The 17,642-nt window shown below is 37.0% G+C and overlaps 2 protein-coding genes across 2 annotated transcripts; both read right to left on the bottom strand.

Annotated features, from left to right (window-relative positions):
- Positions 1-1,615: 1,615 nt before the first annotated feature.
- On the bottom strand, positions 1,616-5,355 carry LOC120014583 (ferredoxin--nitrite reductase, chloroplastic). The gene is made up of 4 exons (XM_038866574.1): positions 4,862-5,355; positions 3,926-4,280; positions 3,082-3,370; positions 1,616-2,722 (listed from the first exon to the last, which is right to left on the bottom strand). The coding sequence occupies exons 1-4, from the start codon at positions 5,232-5,234 to the stop codon at positions 1,982-1,984; spliced, it is 1,758 nt and encodes a 585-aa protein (XP_038722502.1). The 5' UTR covers positions 5,235-5,355; the 3' UTR covers positions 1,616-1,981.
- A 1,365-nt stretch (positions 5,356-6,720) lies between these two features.
- LOC119982721 (glycoprotein 3-alpha-L-fucosyltransferase A) lies at positions 6,721-11,814 on the bottom strand. Its single transcript, XM_038826242.1, has 7 exons — positions 11,073-11,814; positions 10,022-10,182; positions 9,167-9,408; positions 8,260-8,364; positions 7,788-7,944; positions 7,415-7,642; positions 6,721-7,203 (listed from the first exon to the last, which is right to left on the bottom strand). Exons 1-7 carry the CDS (start codon positions 11,463-11,465, stop codon positions 6,948-6,950), a joined length of 1,542 nt encoding a protein of 513 aa, XP_038682170.1. The 5' UTR covers positions 11,466-11,814; the 3' UTR covers positions 6,721-6,947.
- Between the last annotated feature and the right edge of the window lie 5,828 nt (positions 11,815-17,642).

Here is a 17,642-nt window from a genome sequence, read left to right as displayed (position 1 = left end):
AGCCAACTACTCAACTAGGATAGGTAAAGATCCTGGTATTGGCTACTCCTTAAAATTTTGAATAGGTTGAAGCATAATTTTTAAAATTGTACCATGTAGACGGAATGGTCAATCGGATGGAATGAAATGTTGGGGTTTAAACCCGTTTATCAAAAAAGAAACACATAAACAGGGAGATATTTTCATGAATTGTATGGCAATGGAATAATCGCGAGTTAAATAAAAATGTAAACATAAGTAGTTATCATCAATGACAATGAACGCACATTATGGATTGAATGAATGCATATAGGGCTGTCCAAATCCGATAGTTGTCGGAATGATGAGACTGAGCCTATAAGCGAGACAAATTCAATGTCTTTGTATGTCTACATATATGTATATGTTTTGGGAAACCATTCAATTCAATACGTTTAATATGCAACCTAATTTTAGTAAAGGAATTTTGTGGCTTTCCGCTCTTGGGTAGGTGACATTGCACGCATGCCATTGCCATTTGCCGCCACTCATCATTGATTTCAACTACTCATAGAAGTTGCTAGATTATGAACCCTAAACTCGAAACACTATTGCTCATGTCATACTCATCGCATTGTTAGTCTAGAAGGTGATATCTTCCGCTTTCCTACGTTCAAGTTTAAGTCCTATCCACATGGTTTCCGAAGTCTTCCACTGCTTACAACTTTAAAACGCTTCTTACTAATACTAAGTTAAGGAAATTCATAGGCTTATTACCCATCCATTATATTTTTATTTTAGATTTTGGGTCGGGTCAAAACCACTAAGTGGAACCGGTAGTCACACAGGACAAACCACATTCAAGGTTTCCTTCCCGGGCTTTGACGTTTAGCTCTTACAAGACTTTTTGGGGTTAGCGCTATGAGCCATATATAAAGGCCCAAAGTGATATGTCAGTATACATTATGAGATGGATCATAACACCATGTTACTAACACGTGGGCCGACCCACTTCAGAAGTATCACTATAAAAGCCCATCAATTACAGGCTGATTTAACTGGGTGTGAAAATGTGAAAATTGGTGAAACTAACCAAATTGCAAATGAAAGGTAATGCAGCAACTCATACATGACTTTTTTTTGTTATTTTTTTAACCAACTAAAACATGATTTGGTTCAATTGTGGAGAATAGAGTAGATAATTTAAAACATACAAAAAAATGATCTTTCATACTTTGAAGGGCAAGCCATGAATATTCAATCTTTTAAGTTTGGTAAGCTGTGAATATTCATAAATAAGATAACAGTTTGACTCATGATCTTGCAAAGTGAACCGCATCGATTCATGGACTGGTCGCATTCGAGTTAATGTATTAAAAAATTAAAAATGCAAAATGTTTGAACTTTTGTTAGGAGTAGCCTTTTTGTTTTTTGATGACAAAAGAACCCACCGAAAATATTGTCCACCGGACTCCACCTCAATGGTAAACCCACTGACCACGTACCACACCTGCAAATCACATGGATCGATCAAATCCTGGACTGAAACCCATTACGAAAATAACACCAAACCGCACCAAGATGGATATTAGAACTTGCGACCTCCACGCACATGCACTAAGAAGTTCAAACAACTAACTTAATAAAATCTTGCCCCTAGTTTCCCCTTTTTTCAGGAAAATCTTGCCTTGTGCTGCCAAAAAAAATACATTACTTACAGTGACTACCATCACATTTTTATTAATTTCAATTGACAATTTTAACATAAAAATTACTTTATATTTTGATTCAACCTCAATTGGGCCACAAATCCTACTAGTACTACACACCCACGATTGAAAACAGACATGTTAGGAAGCAACAGAACCTCATATAACTTCTTCCACCTTTCAACCAGAGTCCTCCAATTGTTCAAAGTGTGTCCTAAAAGCAGCTTATCAATTTCCTCATATTTCTTCCTCCAGATGCCTGGTAGAGGCCCTTCAGATTTACAAGGATAAGTTAAAAAAAGGACGGACTTGTATCAATCCTCCATCTCTTCCCTCACTCGAGGAACGGCACCAAAGTTTTTCACTAAAAGGTCAACAACCACAGGCACCAAGTTCTTGCAAGGAACACTCTTCTTATAAAGATTTCCCAAATGTGAGTCACTGCCAATTCTACCTCCCAGGTACACATCCACTCCCTCACTAGGCTTCCCATTCTCATCCCTTGCCATGCACCCCATGAACCCGATATCGGCCACTTGCACCTGTCCGCAGGTATTTGGGCAGCCCGTCCAGTGCATCCTTACCGGACGAGTCACTGACACTTGTCTCTCAACCTCCTCCGTTACTTTCAAGGCCCTAGCCTTTGTCTCAATAATGGCTTGTCCACAGAACTGGTTACCAGTACATGCTACTAACCCTTTCATGAGTATGGAGGGTTCAAGTGAAAACTTCTCTTTCAATAGAGGTTCATTGAGCAAGGCTTCAAGCTTCGAATTTTCAACATTGGGGATGATGATATTTTGCTCCACAGTGAGCCTGAGTTCTCCCGAGCCATATACGTCGGCTAAACGAGCTAGCTCATCCATGTCGTCTGCTTGGACTCGGCCAACTGGAATGTGAAGACCAACATAGCTAAAACCTTCCTGTTTCTGGGGATGGACACCAAGATAGTCCCTCCTCTCCCATTGTTTTTGAATCATATCTTCAGCCGATGCTCTCTCCAGCACTTGTCCAGGCATTCTTTTGACGACCTCGGCCCTGAATCCTTCGATGCCCTGCATCAGCATAGCATTTTAGAATTATTTATGGAAGTGTAATTAAAGACTACACAGACGATAATGAGTTCTGCAGCTACAAGAAAAGAAAGAACATTGGAAACCGCTTGTTCAGGAATACAACCACAATAAAAGTAAATGATTTTTGATCATGTTTGCCTGAAGAAAACGAGAGATCATTGGACATTGAAAACTGAATAACCTTGAGGAATTCTGTATGATTTCCATGATTGAAGAGTCTCGTAACTGATTGGTCTCTTGGAATTCAAAGTAGGAAAAATGCACACCCCCAAGAAAATGATGACATCGTTTTGACAAACATGGTTTGCTTATCATAAGTAAGGAGAAGGATGACTCACCAGTTCATCGATCAACCACATCATTCTAGTTTTTTGCCTGTTCCCTCTGGTGCCGAGATCTCTGTAAGCTTCTAGTACTGCCTTGCAAGAGGGAAGCACATCATCTGCTGAAACCCATGCATCAAGAGGAATTGCTTCTGCACATCGCTTTGGACTAAAGAACCCACCTACCAGCAAATTAAATCCAAAACGTCCATCCTTTTCGGCAGGCATGTAAGCAAGATCATTAATGTGAGGATGCTCATAAAGATCATGAGATCCCACCACACATACATTCCACTTCCTTGGCCTGCTCAAGCAACAGACATCATCACAAGGACAATACAGGAAACTTTGCAGTAATTATGTTGATCATATTGTGAAAATTCTGTCCTCTTCAATCATTTAGTGGCACTTTCAAAAAGGTAAACTTCATTCCATTTGCACATTTAAGAAACCAAAATCAAATTGCCGTTATAACACAAGAACATACTTGCAATTGTTTTTTTTCATCTTCTTTTTTTTGTTGCAAGCAAGAACTTACTCACCATTGTTTGCAAAGCAAGATAGTTTAGATTGAAATTTGCCCATATAATAGATAAATCATCAATTGTTTGAGATGACTACTTGATTCAGTATGCTTCTTTCACACCTTCAATCTATGCAAATTCGAATGTTTCCCTTCTCCCTCTTTCGAAAATTCCACTATTCTCATGATACCCACACTCATGCGGTGACTGCGTTTCACTTCCTATCTAAACATTGCAAATGCAATGCAAGCTAAACTAAAGAAATAGCTTTAACGCACATTTAAAACATGCAAATAAGAAGAACTGTTTCTGAATGAGCAACCAAAGCAACTTACAAGTTAGTGAAAGCTGGATTGCCACGTGAGTTGGCAGTGATGAATTGGGACAGCAAGTTGGTGTAAGGACTTGTGTCAACAATCTCTTGTGGGTCAATGCCCGCAAGAGGATTCCCAACTGGGTTTCTCACATTGTCCATCCCACTCTGCAAGCTCGTCAAGCCAACTTCAGTGAGACCCTTAAGTATTTCTGGCACATCAGGCAGCACCACACCTCGAATTTGCCAGTTTTGCCTGGTTGTGACGTCAGCACACCCATCCTTCCCATATTTCCTTATCACACTAGCAAGGTATCTAGTTTGTTCACTCGTTGTTACACCATTTGGTAGCTTCAGTCTCATCATAAATCTACCGTCTGATTAATAACAGTTAAGATCTAATAAGTAAAAGAACCAATAAAATTTATTGTCGAGTCATAAAAAACTGGTCAGTTTGATCTTTTGAATCCAATATTACAGTCATTTTCTTCACATGCTAGTAAATAGGCTTTTCAAATATTGGCCTTTCTAATGTCGATAAATCAGTGAAAAACAGATAAGCATATAATGGATGTAATCTGTTCTGTTTAGAGGGAAAAAAAAAAGAGTATTCCAAAGTCTTTCAGGGAATCCGAATCCCATTATACATCTAACAGTCAGTTTCTAAGCTGCAAAAGATTGCGAGTCTCCAACCCATAAAGTCCATGGAATAGACAGAACTTGTATTCTTCAGTTATACTAATTACAAAATTCTCGACAAAAGACAGATATCCAATTAGAATCAGGGCATCGATCATTGTCTGAAAGTCTAAGATAAGCTACTATTCTGCCCAAAACTAAAGCCAATAAAAAAGTAATCCACACCATCCATGAAAAGCTTCATTAACAGTAAAAGCATATGTAACAGAACATATCATAACAATTAATTGGGAATCCCAAGAAAAATATAGTTACTTACAGTGATGCTTCCTCCTGTGAAAGAGACCAAGCCACTTGAGCCTAACATCAATATCATCCTTAGTGGCCTTAGTCTTATCAATCTCTTCCATTGATAGCTTAGCAAGCTCCTCAATCCCATTTTCCATGAAAAGCTTCATGGGTTCCCTCTCAATCTTGACTTTCTCTTGAGGATTGATACCCTCCCTAAATTTCTCCTTCAAGATCCAATACCCATCTCTCTCCTCCACTCTTGGCTCCACCCTCGCTGAATCCACATCCACTGACACAGAAGGAGCAGTAGAAGGAACAGCAAGAAGCCTTGTTCCGGTCCATGATTGAGAGGTAGAGGGTACAGTTGGTGCTGAAAGGAAGCGCACAGAGAGTGAATTCATGGTGAATGGAGTTGTGGGTTGTGCAAGTAATGGAAATGGTGGTGGAAGAGCAGGGAATGGCCATTTTGTAAGGGAGAGATAGGGACCTTAGAAGGGAAGGAGAGGGTTTTTTTGCTCCTAATTTATTTCTGCGACTCTTGAGAGGTGTTAAGGGTCGTTTTTGAGAAGACGACAGTAGAACTATTTGTTGTCTTGTTGATCTCCTTCTTTGGTTTCTAAATTGGCTGTCTTTTCTTTTCTATATTTCGTTAATTTGCTTTAGCAGTACGTGCTTGCATTAAGGAAACCTTTGTTTAATTTCCCTTTTGTTTTCTTTTTTTTTTCTTTAAGTAGTGGTCTTTTTCATGTAATCCCCTCAGTGTTGACTCTTCTAAATTTTTAATGAGTAATAAATTATTAATTTTTTAAGAGATGACCAATTGAAACTTGTTTTTACCATTTATAAATAATTTCCTTCTATTTTTGGGTAAATTAAACATGTGAATATGTGACTTATACATAGAGTTAGAGTTATAAGCGTGCAATTTAAAAGTTAGAAATTTCATTCGCTGAGGGTTCGACCCCTAATGAAATTACGTAAAACCCATTATATGTATTTGGTAAAATTTAAGGCCCTCAAGAAAATATATCATTCCCCAATAAAAAAAATACACTAGACCTTCCAATGAAAAAGTATCCAACGTTCCAAAAAAAAAATGTATCAGGCCAACCAACATGAAAAATGTACTAAATCATGCCCCATAAAAGTGTACCATGCCACATAGGTCCATAAGAAAAATGCACTCTCAGCTCTGTCGGTGACTTGGTGTCTTTCACTCCTTATATGTCTAGAGTTTTGATCCCTAATTCCCTATAAACATTTTGAACGAGCTCAATACACATTCAAAAAAATCATAAAATTATAATTCATGATTCGTTTGTTGGTTAGTGTTTTCATTCTGCTTTTGCTTAAAATCACATAAAGTACGCTTTCCATTCTCTCCATGTTCAATTGTAAAATGATTGTCTTGTACGTTTTATATAAAAAAAAAGTTGCTCAAAATTATTACTAGTAATTATTTTCGTGTCGTATAATAACCTCAAAATTTTTCTTATGTATTGAGATGTACCGTTCTATCCTAAATTTACCATGTAGAAGTAGATCCCGAGATGGGCAACCGTGAGTGAAATTTCGTCAACAGAGCTAATGGATTTTACATGACCCTTGATGAGGGCGGAGTATCAGGGGTTTGGAGAGGATAGCCTTAACCTTCTGACAAAGCCAAGGGGCACCAAGTTCGATCCGCCGCCAAACAAACACATGTGGCTGCTCTTCTTCTCTGGTTTTGACCAACCAAAACCACATGTACACGGAAATTCACTCCATTTGTTTTCTCTGTTTTTTACTAATTTTTCTTTGTTTTACATCCACAATACAGAACCCATGTACAACGCAAGGACAAGGCTCCAATTCTGCTCCAAATTCATAATTCATGGTAAGATTAATATGCAAAAGACATAGACTTGAATATCATATCATAACAAATATAGTGTATTCTGAAGAACGTGTATACAGCGATCTCAATGTATGTATCTCAGAAGGCCAGGCATGTCCTGGTTTTTCTTCCCTACAATCTATCACTGTGTTGTGAGACTAAAACACTGAGGTTGCTTTCAATGTCTAAACACCTTGACCTCATAGTTAGCGCAAGCAAACCAGAATTGAGATTTGTCTTAAACAAATATGACTTCAAACTTAGCGCAAGGGTTGCTTTCAATGTGATGTTTGAAATCGGCATCCCCATTGAATCTAAAGTTGTACAAAGCTTGCCTCTGTGTCAGGCCGGCAGGGTGTATTCTGTAAATTTTAAGCTCATCACCACCTCTTATGCTTTCAGGTCGGTCTTGCTTCCAAATCGGTACGTGTTTCATGGACTTGAACTTCTCAAGCACAGCTGATTCCAAGGCCTTCACAGTCAGATCCCCCGACCTGCATGTCAAACTTGCATTAATCTTTGTCCAAAAGAAACAGATGAATAAATATTCACATTCAAACAATACGCATCCTAAAAATGTCTGGAAAAAAAACGTCATTTCATTTGGTGTATTCTTTCAACCCGAGTATGTCCATACGGTTGTTGAATGCTGACAACATGCAGTCATAACAAAGTAAAATGCCACTGTCAAAATTGCCAGGTTACCTCAAGAAGATGGACTCCATATTGAACCTCCCCCTTTCTCTTACGTATAAATGATACACAGTTTCTGGTCCTCTAGTACACCTACAGGGTCGCTTCTTAAACTTTGGGCTCTTTTCCTCCTCCTCTCGGATCATAGTTGCTAGGTGAATGCAAAGACGGCATGAAGAGTGCACAGTTGCCATATCTACCAACGCCTTGAAAGAATCCGATGGACCATCATACTTCCACCTAATCAATAAACGACTAAAATGTGAACCAGGGTACCAAGAGGAGCAAAGGATCTCTCTTTAACTTATCTTCAGGAAAAAATGAATTTTAACACTAGTTCTACTACTAGCGGTATTAGTCATCCAGAATTCAGTAAAAAGGCTACCTTAATGACTGATTGTAGGCATCAGGTGTTTCTGCAAGATATCTCATGGTCTTAGCAACTGGCTTGACATCTCCTATCTGTTTTATATGTAGATAGGAACCGGGATATGGAGAAAAATCTTGAATATTTGGAGCACCAACAACAACAGGGATCGTTCCTGCAAATATTTTATTTGAATGAGATAGCATAATTGTTATTCTAACCCTTCTTCATTATCTCCATGAATCAGAAGAACAACCATGATATGCATACCTATTAGGTCAATTAGGAATAAATAGCATACTATATTTCCAAATTCAATGCTGTGATTATGATAATCAAACGTATAGAAAAGGCATAAATGGAATCGAGAACTATTCTAACACATTAATGCAGGAACAGGTGATAACTTTGAAAATGGGTAAAAATAGGACAACTAACATATAAAAAAAAAAGAGCAATGGAATAGAGAAAAAGAGGTGTAATTTCATACCAGCAACAAGAGACTGAAAAAACTTTTCTGTGACGTAGTCCTCCTCATTGGAATTCTCAAAAGCCAAGCTGAATTTATAGTGCTTCAGGGTTTGTACTTTATCAACTGCAAAACAATAGACATTAAAAGAGTATCAAAATGATTTTCAACTGCAGAGAGAAATCTAACATGAAATCCTATACATTTAAAGGTTCTATACAGTAAATCCTACATTAAAGAGCAAAAAATACAGAAGCAAGCAATGTCTGTTGTGTTGCAACCAACTGCACCGCACACTTCTTTTTTATCAGTTGTACGTCAAAAGAAAAAAATAATAGAAGCAAGCAATTTGTTGTGTCGCAACCAACTGTAAGTCTCTATGACACACTTCTTATTTATCACTAGTATGTCAAGCTAGGAAGTCCAAACGAGTTTGTTGAAAGTAATTTTAACAAAAACCTTTTTTGGAATTTATTCGGTTCAGCAAATTTCACAAATCTTTCTGCCGTCTGTCAATATTCGTTGTAATAAACGCAAACGCAAAGAAACCCAAGTCTTGTTTAGTCTAACATATAGAGCTGCTACTAAAACACCAACACAAGCAATAAGATTTTTGACGTACTACATTGACAACTGGATTTAATCTAGCTCGACAAATTATAAGCAACATGAGTGCCTATAGCGTAATCTAGTTTGGATTCATTGCTAAGAAGACCAACAAATAATTTTTTAGATCCTTGCATCCATCCATAGTTCAAACTTAAAAATTGGACCAAAAAAATAGCATCAAACATCAGTAAAGTAGCACAAGTATGACTACATGAATGCAAATTTGCAAGACCAGTACAATCACACTTGCATGCAAAAAGGCATCACTGTGGCCTTTTTTATCATCTTTAACATATCAGAAACTAACTAGTATGCTCACCTCTTCCATCACGGTTCCGATGGCAACCACCATAAGAATCTAGAGTGATGTTTGATTTTTCTAGTATTTCAAGAGCTTCCAAACGGAAATTTCGAGCTCCGCAATTTGAAATGAACGCAGCTGCCAGGGATTTCTGAGTCTTTGGCTGCACTGGTGCCATTATATCATACTCAGACCAGGAAAAGTATCCAACTGGAACATCTGATGACAGACTAGTTGTCATGACAATATTATATCCCATCCTAGTATACAAGAAAATTGAAATATCAGTTTTCAACAATTTTTTCAGCAGGGAAAAAGAATCCCATTTAGCAGGAAAGTCACAGAAACAGCAGGATACATGATAGAGCATAATATATGTTTTTTTTTTTTTAAAAAAAACTTTGGAGATAAATTCCCAGCAGTTTGTTATCCTATTCAGGGTTTCACCTTCATAGTGGCCCTTAAATATAGCTCTTTTTGCATTCAAGGAAAAAAAAAAAATTCCCCACTGTTATTGTGATGCAATCAACATTAGTTACGATTATTGATTTCCAAGAAAAATTCGGTCCTAGTCCTGGATCTTTTGTCCTATCCTTTTCAGTGTGCAAGGAATTAAAAGAGCAGTCACACATGACTTCTCTACCTAACAGATGATCCGTTTTCACAAGCTAAACCAAGAAACAATCAATTGGTTTTTAAATTAACAAAGACAACTGGAAAATTGATCTTGTCTCAGTACCAACAACCGCATCCCCAACCACCAAAACAAGTAAAGAAAAAAAACATCAAAACAAAATTATCGTTTAGAATACAATAAGATCATTTTAGATTGTTTGCATTCCAAAAGGATCATTTTATACTGTGCTTACCCACCGTCGTGCTTGAGCGATATTGTTCTCTGGATAGTAGTGGGATGATTCCATTGATCTGATCACAGAAGCTGTTCCAGCTTTTCCATGTGGAGCAAATATAGCATCAGGTTCCTTCCCAGACATAAATCCAAACTTGCATCCAACAGCACAATCCTTCCATTCCTAAGGAAAAAAAGTGCTCAAAAAACAGTAAGTTACATGACCAGAAAAGACAAAAAAAAGAAGCTAATATAACCATCAAAACTCCACACTGAAGTTCACGTAGGAGATTTCACTAACAGAAATTCTCAAAGCTGGAAAATATTGAAAAATGGTAAGTAAATTAGGAGTTAGGACAAGAGACAGTTACAGGGAGTGTGTATTTTGAAAATCTTAGAAAGTCGTCAAAAGGGGGACATAGTAGATGCTTACAAAATTTATAAATTTACTTCAATATCACAGTTTCGTAATTGAATGCCCAAAAGTCCCATGAGAAATTCTGCCATTCTAAAGCATTGCGTCGCACGGCATTTGTCCAAAAAGGGGATAATCAATTAAATAAAGAACCCAGATAACCAGTTTTCGAAACTTGCCGGTCAACATGAAAAATGTAACCATCAACTATAAACAAAAATGATGCACAGAAGATTTGCAAATTTATGCCAATCCATTTCTTCACAAAAAAAAAAATAAAATTAAATGAATTAGGCATCGGTGTAAGCAACCAAAGTTGCAATTCTTAAAGTCCTTGAAGTCATACCAGCAACTCTATCCTACAAACAAATTCTGGACACTCTAAGACCTTAAAGTCCATTAAATTCGGCCATCACTGCTCGACACTCTTACTTGAAAATTCTTAACAATTAATTCTGATATTTCAGTAGCACCAGAAAGGCTCTATCATCCTCCATTTCCATATCAGAACTAAAAGAATCTAAAAATTAATATATCCCCTCCCATAAAAACGAAATATTTACATTCACAAACGAGAAAGACAAAACTCTCCAAATAAACCCAGAAACCTTGCTGTTGGAAATAACCAAAAGCAAAGCATTTGGGGTAGTCAAACAAACCTGCTCGCCACCAGAAACCCAGATGGGATCCGTCTTAAAATCCCTGGAGTAGACCACAGCATCCTCTCTCTCCAGCCACTCCTCGCAACTATCCGGTTGTGTATTCCGTTCCCCACTCATCGCCACTACCCCCAAATCACCATTCTCCATGACAAATTCAGGCGAGACCGGCGACCGGTAAAACAGGTCAGCCAAGGTATCGACGAAAGCTGCTTTATTTACCATGTCAAGCCTACCCAGAAAAGCAATCTCAGCTATTACCACTAGAGCTACATATAAAGGCATGAAATTTGACCATTTCCTCTTGTTACCCTGAGACACGCCATCCGATATAGGCAATCCTTCTGGGGTCGTCCCTGCTCTCGATCCTCGCAGATTTGCAACAATACCCATCAATCAAAACCTCTCAAGTGTCTCAGGATTACCGTTTTGGATTTTTTTGGGGTTGTTGGTTTCTCACTTCCTCTGCAACTGAGAAGAACAAAACAACAAAAGAAAAGTAACAGACTTGAAATTTTCCAGCAGTTACGAAGAAGTAATTGAGCTTTTAAAGAGAGGGGTTCATCATCTCAAAAACAGAGAGAACATAGTGGTTTTGGGTGGTTTTTATTTTTAAAAATCCGTTCTGATTTGGCTTCAAAAGGAAAGATATTCAGGCAAAGATTTTCAGATACTCAAGACTTCAATAATTCCAAGTCCACGGAAAGAGCGAGAGAGCAGGAGGGAGAAAATATTGAAAAATTTTAGATTAGCGGAAGTGTAATGGTGTTTTATTTGTTGGGCAATACAAATTTTGGTCCGATCTCATTTCTATTATATAAAAAGTTAAGTCAAATATGTCTCTTAATATAGTCACATCTGTAAAACATATCTCTCAATACAGTTACATTAGTAAAGCATAAATTTCTATACGTTATCTTTTCTCACCTAACATGGAGGCTAACAACATTTCATGCCTCTATGTTATCCCCAACAAAACTACACCAAAATACGCAATCTTAATACAACCATATCAGCAAAATACGTCTCTCAATACAGTCACATCAACAAAACACATTTTCCAATACAATCACATCAACAAAAAACAACATCTCTGTTGGTCCAACAACAATTTACCATTACAATTACCCTTAGAGTACAATTCACAAGTGTGGACAAAATGGAGGTTTGGGTTAGGTGAAGGTTTGGTTTTAGGCTTTTAGCTGTTCACATAACATAAATAAAACTTGTGTTTTTCATCACCTGTTTTTGTGTGTTGTCTTTAATTTATGAGTCATAACATGGAGATGTATGATGGTTTTTTTGTTTTGTTAGAGAAATTAATGATATTAATCATGTTTTTATACGGCTATTTTTAACATAATATAATAAAATACAACAACTTGTTATTTAAATGAGAGGAAATTAACATGACATATTGGAACCAAAGCCATGGAATAATTCACAAAAAAAAATATTGATTTTATCGTCAAATTATTTTTATTAGTTTATTTATTTTGTTCCATTGGGTTTTGTTTAATCACTAATGTTTAAAAAGGGTCATTTGTGCAATGTGTTTTTTTTTTTTTGAATATAAAAGACACAAATAACAAAAAGTTGGCACTTGACTAAACAACTATAGTTCGACAAAAAAGAGAAAAAAAGAAAAGAAAAGCTGGAACATGTCAAATAACACAAGGTGCTCGCTCTGTACTGCACTTACAGATTCAGCTAATTGGGATATAAGTGTTTGAGTTATGGATGATGTATGTGTTTAGGTGTACTAGAACTTGCTATCAATCCAAAGATTTCGATCTAGGGTTGCATCAACTCTTACCTGTTCACCAAACGAGCTGTGTGCAGTCCGCGAACAAAAGACTATTGGTTAGAGCTTGCCTTTTGGGCAAATGACTTAGAATTTGATCAGTTTAAAGTAAGAAAATAAGAGATAGAAGACTAACACTGTAATGAAAGAACTCATATTGAAATGAAATGAAAAACAACACATTATTGGAATGCATCAGGAATTTCATTAAGTAGGAATACATCCTGAATTTTATTGGGTCGTGCTTTACCAGCTAAAATAAAAATATAGTCGCGAAGGCTATAGCCATGGAGGCTTGGAAATAAGGACTAAGCTAAGAACTAGTTGGCTCAATCTATGCTAATTGTAAAGATAAGTGATCGAAGTCATTGCCTAAGAAAACAGTAAAGATAAGTGATCGAAGTCATTGCCTAAGATGGACATGAGAATATTGGAAGCATGCAACTTGCTCCACTCTCCTTAATTGTTAACCTTGTGCTTGTGATTGAGAGAAAATAGCTAACAGTTGCCATGTTGGTAGTGCTCTTGTATGCTTGAATGTGACAAAATTTGGTTGGTGACTATATTATCTAATGGTAGTTGGAAGGTTACAAAGGTAGCCTTGGTTGTGGCGGTGGTGAAATATCAGGAACACTATATACGACCTTGAATTCAAAGAATTTGGTGAACACTGTTGAAAACAAAGATGATGCTAATAGTTTACATCGTAGGCTTGGGCACATTAATAAGAAGGGGTTGAAGTTCTTTCAGTCCAAGGGCAAGTTGCAGGGTGTAAAGTCAGTGAAAATCGAACTTTGTGAAGACTGTATCTTTGGGAAGCAGAAGGTTGTCAATTTCTCAAAGTCAAGCAGAGCACCCAAGACTACCAAGTTGAAGCTAGTTCATACTGATGTGTGAGAACCTTCATCGGCTCAATCTTCTGCATGATTCAAATACTATGTGACCTTTACTGATGACATCACAAGGAAAGTGTGGGTCTTTTTTTATCAAGAATAAATTGGATGTTTATGAAACTTTCAAAAAGTGGAGAGTTTTGATCAAGAATGAGACAGGCTTGAGTGTCTAAGATTGGCTAAAAGAGATGAGATTAATACTGCCATGGACCTTTGGTTCCACTAAGGAGAGCTCCTACCTAAGGAGGAATGGAATGGAAAGAAAATAGATCTATCATATTTGAGGGTGTTTTGTTGCGTGGCATATATACACATTGAGTATGATGTGAGAAGCCAGTTGAATCTCAAGTCTCGAAAGTGCATTTTCATTGGTTATGGCGGTGATGAATTTGGCTATAGATTTTGGGATGAGAAAAACAAGAAGTTTTTTTTTGGAGCAAGAATGTCATATTCAACAAGGAGGTGATGCACAAGAATAGGGAAGCAACAATCCCTGATGAGACATGTCTGAAAGAAGAAGATAAACAGTTTGCTAGTCTAGATGATCTTGGCAATAGTGATGTGATCAATGAGAATCAAGAACGGTCAAAAGTTGATGCGTCACTAGATACTCATGACGACACCACCTTTTAAGAAACAATTTCTATTCCCAAAGTTAAGCCAAGAATAGCTACTTTGAGAAGGTCCACTAGAGAAAGAAAAGCAACGACAAGGTACTATTCATTATTGAATTATATTTTGCTGATCGATTGTGGTGAACCCGAGTGTTATAAGAAAGTAGTGAATCATGAAGAGTCTGTCAAGTGGAAGTTTGTAATGCAAGATGAGATAGATTTTCTCATATCCAATTAGACATAGAGATTTGTGAGTTTACCTAAAGATAAAAGGGCATTCCATAACAAATGAGTTTACAGGATCAAGGAAGAAACGGATGGGAGTAAGAGGTACAAGGAGAGACTGGTGGTCACAAGCTTTCAATAAAAGGAGGGCATAGACTACACAGAGATATTTTCATCGGTTGTGAAACTCACCACAATCCCGCTAGTGATAAGTATGGTAGTAGAAAAAAATTTTATTTGGAGCAGTTAGACGTCAAGACTACTTTTCTCCATAGGGATTTGGATGAGAACATCTTTAAGACAGTCACACGGTTTTGTGATAGGTATGATAATACCTATTGTTTTTGGTAGAAATATCCCCCTCTTAAGCTTTCTTTTGATAAATAATGAGTGTATTTATGTGTTGATTTGTATTTTGATAGGTTGATTGCGGTTTGGATGAAAAGCGACGGAAAAAGGGCTGAATTGAAGAAAATGTCCACCGACCTTCGTGTGTTCAAATAGTCATAACTTTCTGTCACGTTATTGGAATCGGGCGCAACAAAAGGCATTGGAAACTAGACATCTCAAGCTTTCCGTAGAATCTACAATCATGCAAATCGAAGGTCATATGGAAAAGTTATGGTCATTTGAATCATGTGCCTAGGGGTAACGCGCCTAGGCGTGGCACGCCTAGGCGCACAAATTGTGCACGCCCAGGATCACTCCTGCACGCCCAGTCCAGAGAGTTGGACTTGAATTTGAAGTTGTGCACGCCTAGGCGTGAAAACAACGCGCCTAGGCGCAAAAAGCAATTTTCTTGGGTGTTTTAAGTCGCGATTTGTCCGAGCTGCGGGAGTTTTTAGACCTAGAACTGATTTTCTGGAGAGCGAAACCAGAGGGGGAAGGTGATTCTTGGAGCTAGGAGGAGAGATTCTTCAGCTCAACTTGGATCTACTCAACTAATTGGGTTTATTCATGATTTTCTCATCTCTCCTTTTGTGTTTTTCTCTCATTATGTGTAACTAAATCACTTGTGCCAAGGCTAGGTTGAAGCCTTGGGTTTGATGATTTTGCTTATGACTTGATTTACATATATATGAGTTGATTTGGGTATAAATCTTGTGTTTCTATGTTTGATTGCAATTTCTTCATGCTTGTGGTGTTTGGCCAACACTTTAGGTTTTTGGATGAAATTGTTTGGAGAATTTGCTTAGACAATAATATGTCAAGTAGATTATGCTTCTTGAAACACTTGATTATGAATGTGTCTCCCTTTAATTAGGTGACAATTTGTATGAATTCTAATCTCCATAGAACTTCATGAATTCCTATGCATGTTTAGACCAATAAGATGGCTAGAATGTATTTAGGAATATCCGACCTAGACCAATAAGATGGCTAGTAATCGATTTTAGGGAGATTTGGCTTAAGTGCGCTAAAACCAACTTAGGTACGGATTCGTTATGCCCGAATTAGCAAATATGTGTGTGAATTGTGTCATTGCAAGTCATTTCCAAAGGGGGATTCCAAAGCCTTGGTGTTCATCTCATATTCGTTAACTAATCTCATTTGCATTAGTTGCATCCTTATTCTAAGAAAATACCAAAAACACTTTGCTATTTGCTTGTTTTAGTTTAATTACCAAACCAAACAATCTTGAGTTGAACTTTACTTTTGATTGCATTGTCCATATATACATACAAATATACATTTGGATTAGACATAACACCGTCCCTGTGGATTCGACCCTTGCTTATCATTGTGCTGTAGTCGCCGACTAGTACACTTGCTAGTAAGGTTAATTTAGACCCAACAAGTTTATGGCGCCGTTGCCGGGGACGGTTGCTTAAACAGGGAGGAGGTTAAACTCTCAACAAAGATAAGTTGATTAAGGAATGTCAAACGCCCACAATCAATCGACCAAACACATGTCTAAATGTAGAAGGAAATCAAAATTTTTAATTATTATTGCACTATATATATATATATATATATATATATATATAATATTATATAATGTATTTTATTTGACTAGATCACTTTCATTTTGTGATTCTGGAAGTCCCCTTGACATAAAACCCAATGCCCTTTTTGCAAATTCCACAAAATATCTTTCCAAATCAATTTCCAATGAAACCCATCAAAATGGGAGTTTCAAAATAAAGCTTTGGTCTAACATTAATGGAACGATTCCACCCCATTTGATAATACATGATTTTTTGGGCATATGAAAAATTCATTAAAACAAATTGGGACAAACAAATTTTCAGGAAAAGCACATAGATCAATCTAGGTAACCTTTTAGGGAGTTGTGGCGTGCCTAACGCGTTCCCCTACATAAATTCAATTTCAAGATTAGAATTTCCTCAAACACTTATAACTAATTATGGTATCACCAGAGAATCACGAGTAGCTCAGATGATACTCATGTGTGTAGTATCTCATTAGAGTCTCGAGTTCAAGCCTTCCTCATCCCCTTCCCTTGTGTCTAAAAAAAAATCATGGCACCATCCTACGAACAAGGGAAAACATCCTAGGATAGGTGAATGTTAGGTGTCAAAAGGCAATTAATTGTATTTTTCCATCTCTACTTTGTTTTACTATTCTGTTTCTCAGTTACTATTCCTAGCTAACTAGCTAGATAACATGCTTCCTAAAGATTTATGCCATAAATATAAATCTTGTTTATTAAACTAAGCATGCTAGCTTTTGTAGAAAAGATTCACAAGGAAATAACTCGATTTTGTTGAACAAACACACAATTTATTATTATTGATTTGAAGGTGATTTAGTTTTGACAATCATCATGATGATAATGTGTTGAATTCAAGTTACTCATGCTTTTCTATTAGGGTTCAATCCTCTCCGGAGGCATAAGTTTATACATGAATTTGTCATTAATTTCCATAACATGAAAAAGGAGAGATAATATACAATCTGTAGCTCAAGAACATCTGCACACTAATGCATATATCCAAAAAACCTGATTTCCTTATATTTCTCTATCAAATAATCCCAATGTACAGAATCACATAACATATCACAAAAAATA

Source organism: Tripterygium wilfordii, chromosome 2 (assembly GCF_013401445.1).
Source record: "Tripterygium wilfordii isolate XIE 37 chromosome 2, ASM1340144v1, whole genome shotgun sequence".
Lineage (NCBI taxonomy): Eukaryota > Viridiplantae > Streptophyta > Magnoliopsida > Celastrales > Celastraceae > Tripterygium > Tripterygium wilfordii.
This window is presented reverse-complemented; position numbering and strand designations above follow the sequence as displayed.

Bases quoted from the DNA above. Each gene is read 5' to 3' on its own strand.
- LOC120014583 (XM_038866574.1), bottom strand. From the start codon at position 5,234: ATGAATTCACTCTCTGTGCGCTTCCTTTCAGCACCAACTGTACCCTCT. The intron at 4,281-4,861 runs GTAAGTAACTAT...GTTATTAATCAG, and splicing joins TCACAGGAGGAAGCATCACT to ACGGTAGATTTATGATGAGA. The intron at 2,723-3,081 runs GTGAGTCATCCT...ATGCTGATGCAG, and splicing joins TGTGGTTGATCGATGAACTG to GGCATCGAAGGATTCAGGGC.
- LOC119982721 (XM_038826242.1), bottom strand. From the start codon at position 11,465: ATGGGTATTGTTGCAAATCTGCGAGGATCGAGAGCAGGGACGACCCCA. The intron at 10,183-11,072 runs GTTTGTTTGACT...TTTTTTCCTTAG, and splicing joins GGGTTTCTGGTGGCGAGCAG to GAATGGAAGGATTGTGCTGT. The intron at 7,204-7,414 runs GTAACCTGGCAA...TTTGACATGCAG, and splicing joins ATGGAGTCCATCTTCTTGAG to GTCGGGGGATCTGACTGTGA.